We start from the raw sequence: 10,402 nt of genomic DNA on the forward strand, positions 1-10,402 counted from the left end.
CAGTTTCATAGACGGGAATTAGTAACAACAGGAACAAATCCATTTTCACCCAGGTCCAGCTGGTATTAGATAACTTTTTTTTTCTTCAACAAGTAACATTATCATTTAAAAATTGTATTTTGTGTTTACTCAGATTGCCTTTGTTTAATCTTAGATTTGGTCTTAATTTCTGAAACTATTTAGTATGAGATATACACAAAAACAGAAGAAATCAGGATACTTTTTCACAGCACCCTATCCAATAGAGGTTTTAAAGGGGAGAGTAGAGGAGATGGAGTTAGACAAAGTGGTACAACTTGAAACGTCCCTTCACGGAAGTGTTTGTATCAGTCACGCCGTGTGCAATGGTGTTGTTATAAATACATGGTCAGTTCAATGGCACCATGCTCAAAATAGTAATAGAAAACACAAACATTTCTGTGCACGTACACCTGGCTGCTTTGTTGATCCAACAACACCTGGGTTTATTATTAACTTGTAGTTAGTTTGTAAGTATGTAGACATCTCTACTTGTCTTGCTGTTTTGCCTCACTCTGTTGCTCGTGTGATTCTTAGAGGTATTAATATAAAACAGATAAAGACATGCCTGCAGTAGTCGGTCAATGACATAGCCATGGCATCAAATAAAGACTTAAATAAATTATTTAGCAGTTGCATTCGTAGTGAATTAGCTAAGGTACATTTATGTTTACATGAAAACATATCACACTATAAAAATGAGGTATTTACCTGTGCAATACATGCCACTGTTTCCATCTTGACTATCGAAACCATCAGACTGAGTATGAGTACATGCTTTCTGGCACTTTATTAAGCCCATTTTATGCTTCTCTACTTTAAACATAGCCGTGAAAAGTGCACATACGCATTCGTATGAGTGTCCAGAGTGCCTAGGCTTGTTCTTAATAATGTTAGCTAGTTGATTTGACATGAAGTGCATTAGCTAGCTACATTGGTTACCTTGGATCGAGTAGGGTTGCAATGAAAAAGAGGACATTTTGTTCCAGTTTAAAATAGAGCACTTATGTACAGCTGTAAGTAAAATACATTTTATTGTTTTCATTAACCATTAGCGGCCAGCACTGGGAAAGAACTGTTATTTTCACTCACCTAGGGTTGTCTGTTGACATTTTTTCCCCACCTAGCTACTGTAGCATTTCCTGCAGCTCTGGTTGCTGCCGTGAGTTTAATGTTTAAGATGTTATGTTACTTGGCACAGTTTGCAGTCTGCTATGCATGGATTTCCATGAATGAAATAGTGATCCAGATTGCTATCATTTCGTGCCATTAGAGCAGCAATGAACATTCACACGTGGTATCAGAGCTTTTTTTTTTCATGAATATGATAATAAGTAAATGGCACGGCATCAGATGGATAACCAATACCGGTATCAATATTGAGGCAGCCCTAGTTTTGACCACAGTTTTTTTTTTTTTTTTACCAGTAGTAGTATTAGTAGTACATATTACCTAGATGAGATGATGATTTAAATTAGTAGTCATCAGTAGTACATCATCTCCTCTCCTATGTATCGTTGGTGTACTGTAAATACTCATATCTGTTCACCAAGTGTACTACATGCTGTCTTTGTTTAGAGTCTAGTATGAGTATGATGCATAGTATGCCATTTCAAAGACAACCTGGCTTCAATGAAATGTACTGAAGCTAGACCAGTAGGTCCTAGTAGGATCCCAAATTGCACCTCATTTTTTTTTTTCTAACACCCTTTTGAACTCTTTAGCTAATTGACCCTTCATGAGCTAGTCTCTGGAGCCAGGAAAATGTGCTGAGATTGAATTTCAACTTCATTTCTAAAGCGCTTTTAACAATTTGACCCAAAGCGGCATTTACAGGAATCAGGATGTAGACTTAGATCCTTAATGAGGAAACCAGAGGAGACAGTGGCAAGAAAAAGCTCCATGAAACAAAATGAGGAAGAAACCTCGAGAGGAACTGGACTCAAAAAGGAACCCGCACTCTTCTGAGTGGCACCAGATAGTGGGACTATAGATTTTATATATATATATTATAGTCCAAATCTAGTCCAAAAACCTACCAGTGGACCACTACTCATGTGTTAAACGTCATATTGACTTATGTGACTTAAGTTATGAGGACTCAGAAACTGAACATTGTTTGAAGAGCTCAAACTGATCGAGTTATTTATGGCTCAAATCCCTTCTTCTTTTATCAAATTACTCAACACCTCATACAAAAAAAAAAAAAAAAAAAAAAAAAACCACCTTGCTGGTGTGCGCGTTCTGTTAAATTCTGTTCGTTAACAAATGGTGAACAATATTCGACGGAGGTATTCCATTCAAATTTGTACATTGGTACATTTGTAAAGTTTCATAAAATGATAAAATCTCAGTCTTTAGGAGTACAGCTGCAGGATGTATGATCTGAAGTAAGTCGGATTATATATGTAGATTAGGAAGCGAGAAAGGATGAATGCTTGAGGTTGTGATAAACTCATTCTGACCTGTACATATGCACGTGTGTCTCGTCCTGCTTCTTCTGCATGCAGCTTTCCCTGGACCTGTACTACACCGAAGACCAGATCTACGAGCTCTCCTACGCCAAGGAACCCAAGAATCCCAAAATACAGGTAAAATTATTCATGCTAAGTCTAAACAAAAAGCATAACGAGAGGAAATCTGCTACACTGTAGTTCAGAAACCGAACTACAGAAAGAGTTCATTGCTGTTTCTTAAGGTATAATGGATCTAAGCGTACCCACAAAAAGCACCTTTACTGGATGTACTTTTATAGAGAATGGTCAAAGTGATGTTGCATGTAGTCTGAGAGTCAGAGGTATTGTAGTTCCTTATAAATAAAGGAAATAAAGGATATATTGCTTACAAAATAAATAAATATAAAAACCAGAACATGAAATAATATTAAAATGAATACAATCATTAATCTCCTTTGTTAATGTTAAGTTAAATATGCCATGAATCCATTTGTTTCCTATTAGTCTTACATTCAACCCAACTTTTTACATGTAGACCATAAACAACAACTTAAACATTATTTCTCTGAGTATAAGTTGTTGGATTCTTCACCTATTTTCTAATTTTTTTTTTTTTACCTTGGCTTTTACATACATATTTGTAAATAATGTGACAATAAGTGCCACGCCAGTCGTGAAATCACCACACATAATGAAACCATATGTTAAAATCTGACTCATTTGGTCCTCTTTGGCTTCATATATGTGTTCTTTTGCATTGCATGGATATTGCATTTCATGGTAAATGTCTTGACCTTGTGAGTGAACTACTTCGAGACAGGGAGTATCCCTCAGCAGTATGGGTACAGTGAACAGCGTGTTCTTCTTCTGTGCACACACGCTTCAAAGAAAACCACAAGAAAAGATCTGAAGTACTTACAGGCGGCTGATCGTTATCTCTTTCACTTTGAGTATGGGCCTTATTACGTACGAAGGTTCTTCTAACACCTTCTGATGCCTGGGTCTGTGTGTTACATGTAAACGCATAGCACAGCAGATTGCAGTGTTTTTTTTTTCCACCAACTTTCAAGAGACTGTTCAAAACGAAACTCCATTCACATGATCTTTTAAATTAACCGTTTCCGTGTCTGTCTTTTTCTTTCGGTCTCATTCTAGCCTGTAACCCCAGTGAAGCCCCCTGTGGTTGCCGAATGGGGGTCAGGGGTGACTCCACGCCTCGACCCGGACACCATCTCTAAACACGTCAAACAGATGGTGGACGTAAGTAAAAAAAATTAAAATACTCAGCAGTGGAAGTGACAATGGCAGCAGTTCCTGACTGCTCTTTCACTTCCTTATTCCACACTATGTAACATGTTTCTCAGCTCACGTGGACTCTGTCTCCCTCTGCAGTCGATCATGAAGAATTATGATCTGAACATGGATGGCTACATCTCTCTGGAGGACTTTGAGAAGATAGCTGCTAATTTTCCTTTTTCCTACTGTACTCATGAAAGTGACAGGTACGGAGGACCCTAACTAGCGTTCTGTTTCACATTACATTACATTACATGGACTCAAAGTTCCAGAATGCAACGTAGCTATATGACCGTCTCCCGAAGTTATGACGAAGGCTTGGCTCGGCTAGTTATCGATCTATGAGAAGACGAGCACAGTGGCACTGATGGCAGCATTAGCAAGAATGTTTGAGCTCTGTTTGAACAGAATGTGCAGATGAGAGAGCAGGTGAGAGAGCTGGACAGACTAAAGGACTAAAGCCCTGCTGCATCACTCTCTTTAGGTAGAGATCAAGCAAGGGCTAAATCCCACTGGCACCATTATATTGGGATAATACTGCAAAAAAAAAAAAAAAAAATTACATCTTAACACATATAGTCAATTTTAAATATAGTCAAATTTATCTAGTATTCCCTAGCATAAGATTACAATATGAATATTAAACCTATTTCTAAATATTGTAACTCATTTCAAGAATTATATTTTCTTATTCTATTGGCAGATCCGTTTTGCTTCTTTCTAGGAATAAATGCTTAAAATGAGCAAATATTTTAACTTGTTAAGATGTAGATTTTTGCAGTTAATGTAGGAAACTGATTTCCTATTCAAAAATACACCATTAAAAAAAAAAAAAATACAGTTGCAATCAACTCCAATTATTCAACCCTATTGCAAATCAGGTTTATTAGGGAAATTTACAGGCTTTCAGTTGTTTGCAATGCACAAATCAAATAAAACAATTGAAATAGGGTTAGGGTTAGTAGTGTATGTCTACAGGGCCATCACAGTCACCACACAGAAAATCTCTGGTGGGATTTGAAGAAGGCGGTTGAAGCACGCAAACCCAAGAATATTACTGAACTGGAGGCCATTGCTCATGTGGAAAGTGGTGAGATTCCTCAGGAATGCTGCCAGAAGCTATACATCTCGTTGCAGCAGGTCATAACAGTAAAAGGTGCTCTACTAAGTACTTAAGATGCTCGCCATGAAGAGGTTGAATAATTGTGAGACTGGAGAAATCATTCTAAGTTGCATTTTCAGTTGAATTCGGGGAAACCACCTGAAGCATTCGTTGTGTTGAACTATTTCATTTTAATTGCTTTTGTTTGATTTGTTCATTGCAAACAGCTGAAAGTCTGTAAATTTTGACAATAAACATGATTTACAATGGGGGTTGAATAATTTAGATTGCACCAACCTGCTTAATGAATGTAACCCGTTTTCTCTTTTATAGAAAAATAACATGCAGATGAATTGGGTAAATTGTTTGGGTTATTTTGTTTGTTTGTTTGTTTGTTTCCCCAAACATTTCTTAATTAGTCCAAAATGCTCTGGATGAAACTTCCACAAACCCTAATCTTTGAATTTTTGGCACAAATTAGATTCTGTTATATTTCTGTTTTCTCTCTCCCCAGGGAAGGAAAAATTAGCAAAGAGGAGATCACGTCCTATTTCATGCGAGGGATGTCAGTATGTGCTAAGCTGGGCTTCAACCTCCACAACCTGCACAACTTCCATGAGATGACGTACAAGAGGCCCACCTTCTGCGACACCTGCCGAGGATTTGTGAGGACTTTTTTTTAGTTTGCCATGTAGTGTTTTTATTGCTCGTTGTACTAGTCCTGCGAAATGAACTGAATTGTAATTGCGCTTACATTTTCCACCTAATTGGCTAAAGTTGCTTATGACATTTGATGCCATTTATAAATATGCAATCTATTTGTTTTTCTTTTGTCCATCAGCTATGGGGAGTCATAAAGCAAGGATACCACTGCAAAGGTAAGACCAGATACATTTATGCGTTTCTACTAAAGGACAAGTAATGTGAAAATAAACCCTAAACACAATCATATCTCTCAATCTCTGTGTGTCCTGCTCTCTAGACTGTGGGGTAAACTGTCATAAGCACTGTAAAGACCTGGTGGCAATGGAGTGTATGAAGTTCCAGGTTTCCGGAGGCTCCTGTCCCTGCACTCCAGGTCCAGGATCCGGGATAAGGACAAAGGGAAGCTGGGGTGAGATTTCCTCCATGACATAGTACATAGAACAATTACCTTTGTAAAGATGGTGGTAAAGTTATTGGCTGAAGACAGCTAAAGATATTACATTGATACTGAAAATAAGATATGTGTGGCAGTATGGGATAAACCATAGGAAGTCACTGTGGCTTTTACATATATCGATTATCCCCAAAATAATGTAGAAATGTTTTTATTATCTTAACCTGGTTTGGGTTAAAGCCTAACCCTTTTTTCTTTTGGAGGTCACCAAATTGAAATAAAAAGCTGGAACTTGTCTTTGAGATTTCGCACATTTGCGTCACTCCTCCAGGGTTAGGGGTTCGATTCTCGCCTTTTGCCTTCGCCTTTGTGGAGTTTGCACGTTCTCCCTGTGCTTTGGAGGTTTCCTCTGGTGACCTTCGATGACATTATAAACACAAAAATCTTAAAGGGACCACCAGATTACAGCGACCGCATTAACGGCAAAATGCACAACAGGAAACTTAACTGAATTAGCGATTTAATGTGGGCAATTGTTTAAACCTTCACCCAGGGCGTACGGTGGCTTAGTGGTTAGCACGTTCACCTCACACACCCAGGGTTGGGGGTTCGATTCCTGATGCTGCTCTGTGTGTGCGGAGTTTGCATGGGGTTTCCTCCGGGTACTCCGGTTTCCTCCCCCAGTCCAAAGACATGCATGGTAGGCTGATTGGCATTTCCAGACTATCCGTGGTGTGTGAATGTGAATGATTGTAATGTGATGTGATGGATTAGCACCCTGTCCAGGGTGTACCCCGCCATGTGCCTGATGCTCCCTGGGTTAGGCTCCAGGTTCCCCGCGACCCTGAAGGGATGGAAACCTTCAACAAGTTAACAATTTATTCGGGTATTGTTAAACAAGTCCTGTTTAACCAAGATTTAATACTTAAAAAGATCGGATACGCTGTCTTCCACGATTTTTTTTCTGAGCTCGTCCGCACCAGTCCGGTTGCATTATGGGGATTTTTGACTTGTATAGTGTCCATCGCTTGCACACTGCAAAATCTCGCCAGAAGCAGTACACCATCCTGATTGGCATTTCCACATTGTCTGTAATGTGTGAATGGGTGTATGATTGTGCCAATGCGATGGGTTGGCACCCCTTCCAGTGTGTTCCCCGCCTTGTCCCCAGAGTCCCCTGGGATAGGCTCTAGACTCCCTGCACCCCTGTGTAGGATAAGCGGTACAGAAAATGGATGGATGGATGGATGGATGGATATAGACAAACATAACAAAAACATTTTTACCATGTGAAGGGTTTCCCATGCTATCACACATATTTAATGCAATTTCCAAAAACACTCTCCAAGATACATTTCAAAACATTGTATGATGCATTGAGTTTTGACAATTTTTAGGCCTCTGTGTCCAAATGTAATACACCTAATTATAAAGTGTTTATCTAATTGCTTTGTTTCTCTTTTACTCAATAAGGTTGTGAGGAAGAAACATTTGTGTTTCCTCATGGAAATGGACCTGACCACTCCAAGAGTCACGGCACACCGCAGAGCATAGCCGAGAACGCCTCGCTGTCGGACCGCTCCACTCAGACAGACCCAGGAGTATGGACACCAGTGGCAAACCGCAAAGACCTGCACCATTCCAAAACTCCTTCAGCCACTGAGAAGGTACGAAAAAGATGTCCACACTGGGAAACGTGGATTTCAACTTTACAGATGTCTGGAGTTCCTGAAATTTCGACTGGTGGGCTGAAGAGCATGAAGGGAAAATTATTGCTGCATAATGCGATAATATTATGGACTAGGGGGTGTAAGGTTATGACACTATCTGTATCTGTGTACAGATTTAAACCTGAAGTGGACGTGGCATAAACTGTAAGGGTTTTTTTTTTTTTTTTTCAGCCAGTGGGAATAACTGGAAAGTTCATGATTATTTTTTTTTTAATCCCACTCGTGCAGTTATTATTTCCCTGTTTGTATCTGCCTGTGATATTTCTAATGAATTTAATTGGTTCTATTTCCCAAAGTATAAACAAACTAGAAGCCAGTGTAAACCACTGTAACCCGGACCAGGCAGCTACTAAGGATTAATGAATAAACCTTGCAAATGCATCATGCAGCAACTCCCGTTCATGCTGATGAACATTGTCTTTCTTTATCGCACATGCTTTATACCTGACTGCTCACTCACACCTGCAGGCTTCGTATCTGACCACTTGCTCACGCCCGAGAGATTCCTAACTAAATCAAATGAACAACCTCCTGCTCGCAGACCCTTTTTCCTGCGTCCCTGCGTCCCTCTAGACTCAACCAGAAGCCCTGGCAAGCTTTCTCATAAAAATTAGTGTCAAAAATAAACACGAACACCGTGACTCCTATTAGTATCTGTAGTTATATCCGTTTAGAACACATGATCTGTTCATTCTGAATAATATATTCAGTTACATCCCTGTTATAGATGCAGGAGTAAGAGAAACCCAGTTTAAGGTTTGGGTTTAAGATAAAGTAACCGGTTTTAATAAACCGGCTAATTTTAACCTGCCTTTCAAAAGGTAGTTGTGCAAAAAAGTTCCTATTTATTGATTTGGGTTGTTTGTGTACACTGTGATTTATACCATCCTGTATGTGTGTGTGTGTGTGTGTGTGTGTGTGTGTGTGTGTGTGTGTGTGTGTGTGTGTGCGCACATATTACTCTTACTCTACAGTAAAAGTACCTTGTATGTAGTTTTGTGTATAGAGTACGTTTGTGGTTTTATATTTTCTCCAGTTGTACCGTCACTGTTGCATACCGAAACAAACTAAATATACACCCACTGGCCACTTTATTAGGAACACCTGTACATTCATGCCAAGACGGATATAGTAACTCTTATTAATCACTCTTTACAACCGTGGTGAGCAGAAAAGCATCTCAGCATGCACAAAACATCAAATCTTGAGGTGAATGGGCCACAACAGCAGAAGACCGCATTTGGTTCCACTCCTGTCAGGAAAGAACAGGAATCTGAGGCTACCATGGGCTATCACCTGGTCTTTTTCTAATGTTCAACTGTCCAGTTTCAGTGTCTTTGTGCCCATTATAGCTTCAGATTCTTGCTCGATTTGAAGCTTCTGTTGAGTTTTCTGGCCCTGAAATTGCCTCCTTACCCAGATAACAGGCAGATAATGTGCTGGCCATTTATCTTTTTTTAAACAGATCAGATGAAGCTACTTAACAAAAGTTTTTTTTTCATTCTAAATGCAGGCAGCAGAGAGCTAAAAAAAAAAAAATGACAAACCTCGTCTTTAAAATCACCTCTCTTGTCCTGTATTGTTCCAGAGTGCCACACTGCCAATCAGAATGAGAGGCTCATCTGCACCCAGCTCTTTCCTCCAGGAGAAAATGGAGGAGCTCCAGTTAAACAAAGACAAACGCAAGGAGCCAGACTGAACCCCGGTGCATGGCCAAGACAGAAAAAGACTGCGCCTCAATTTAGTATTTGGGAATAGACTGTTTAAACACATTGAACACATTTCATTACATGTAACAAAGAACCGAACTGTGCACACACCTTCTACAGATGCATTAATGTTACGAAAACTTGAGTGGAAACCATCGTGATATCAGCCTACACCTTCAGAGCCATTTTGGACGAGAACAGAACCGAGAGATAATCACCAGCATCCACTGCCAATATATATGAATATTAATGAATATTTCTACAGAAGCATCCAAAGTTGGACTATCAGAGTACTGCTTTCACCACTACTGCCTGCGTGTAAGAGTTAAGGACTTTCCTATGCACCTCTACACCACCCGCACGATTAAACCACAGGGAGAAAAAAAAAAAAAAAGGTGCTTACTGCCACAGCTGTGTTCATGTGTACCAAAAAAGCTTGACATTTAGCCTTTTGTGTTCACACTGACGCCTGTGTTTTGTACTGTGAATTACATCGAGATGTGTTGAGGATGTCGTCTGTGTCTCGTGTCATAGGAATGTAAATCGCTCTGGCTTGCCAAAAGTCCATGTCGGCTGGTGCTGTACTCCCATAATGCATCACTTTCCCTCAGAGTAGGGAAGAAGGCTACTGAATACACTTAGCCAGTGGGGAATGCAGGAAATGAACACTGTGGACTCAGTGTTTGTTTGTTTGTTTGTTTTTTAAATGTTTCCTCTAACAACATTCCACCGAATGTATGTTTCCAACTTGAATGTGTGTCTTACTAAATCCTGAACTTAGGCTGTAAATATTTATTTATTGAGAATGTATTAATATGAATCTACAGTATTTTTCACCTTAGAGCACTGCCAGATTTCTGGTCATGACTGTGGAGGGGGAATAAAAAAATAAATAAAAAATAAAGACATTTGTTTTACTATGTGTTTGCATTAAATGTTGAATGACAACTACAAGAGACGTTTTATTCTATGGATCGAGCAATGCCTACGTG

General features: G+C 39.4%; 1 protein-coding gene across 5 annotated transcripts in view; it reads left to right on the forward strand.

The window, feature by feature from the left end:
- The window catches only part of rasgrp4 (RAS guanyl releasing protein 4), a 28,420-nt gene extending 18,090 nt beyond the window's left edge, over positions 1 to 10,330 (forward strand). For 4 of the 5 annotated variants that reach the window (XM_053622656.1, XM_053622657.1, XM_053622655.1 and 1 more), the window contains exons 10-16: positions 2,529 to 2,609; positions 3,630 to 3,734; positions 3,867 to 3,976; positions 5,387 to 5,537; positions 5,714 to 5,750; positions 5,855 to 5,986; positions 7,445 to 10,330. In XM_053622656.1, coding sequence (XP_053478631.1) covers positions 2,529 to 2,609; positions 3,630 to 3,734; positions 3,867 to 3,976; positions 5,387 to 5,537; positions 5,714 to 5,750; positions 5,855 to 5,986; positions 7,445 to 7,842 — 1,014 coding nt within the window. In that variant the 3' untranslated portion in view covers positions 7,843 to 10,330. The remainder of the gene's footprint in view (positions 1 to 2,528; positions 2,610 to 3,629; positions 3,735 to 3,866; positions 3,977 to 5,386; positions 5,538 to 5,713; positions 5,751 to 5,854; positions 5,987 to 7,444) is intronic. The other variant, XM_053622658.1, reaches the window with a different exon arrangement.
- The last annotated feature ends 72 nt before the right edge of the window (positions 10,331 to 10,402 follow it).

The sequence above is a fragment of the Ictalurus furcatus genome, chromosome 4 (assembly GCF_023375685.1).
Source record: "Ictalurus furcatus strain D&B chromosome 4, Billie_1.0, whole genome shotgun sequence".
Taxonomy (NCBI): Eukaryota; Metazoa; Chordata; class Actinopteri; order Siluriformes; family Ictaluridae; genus Ictalurus; species Ictalurus furcatus.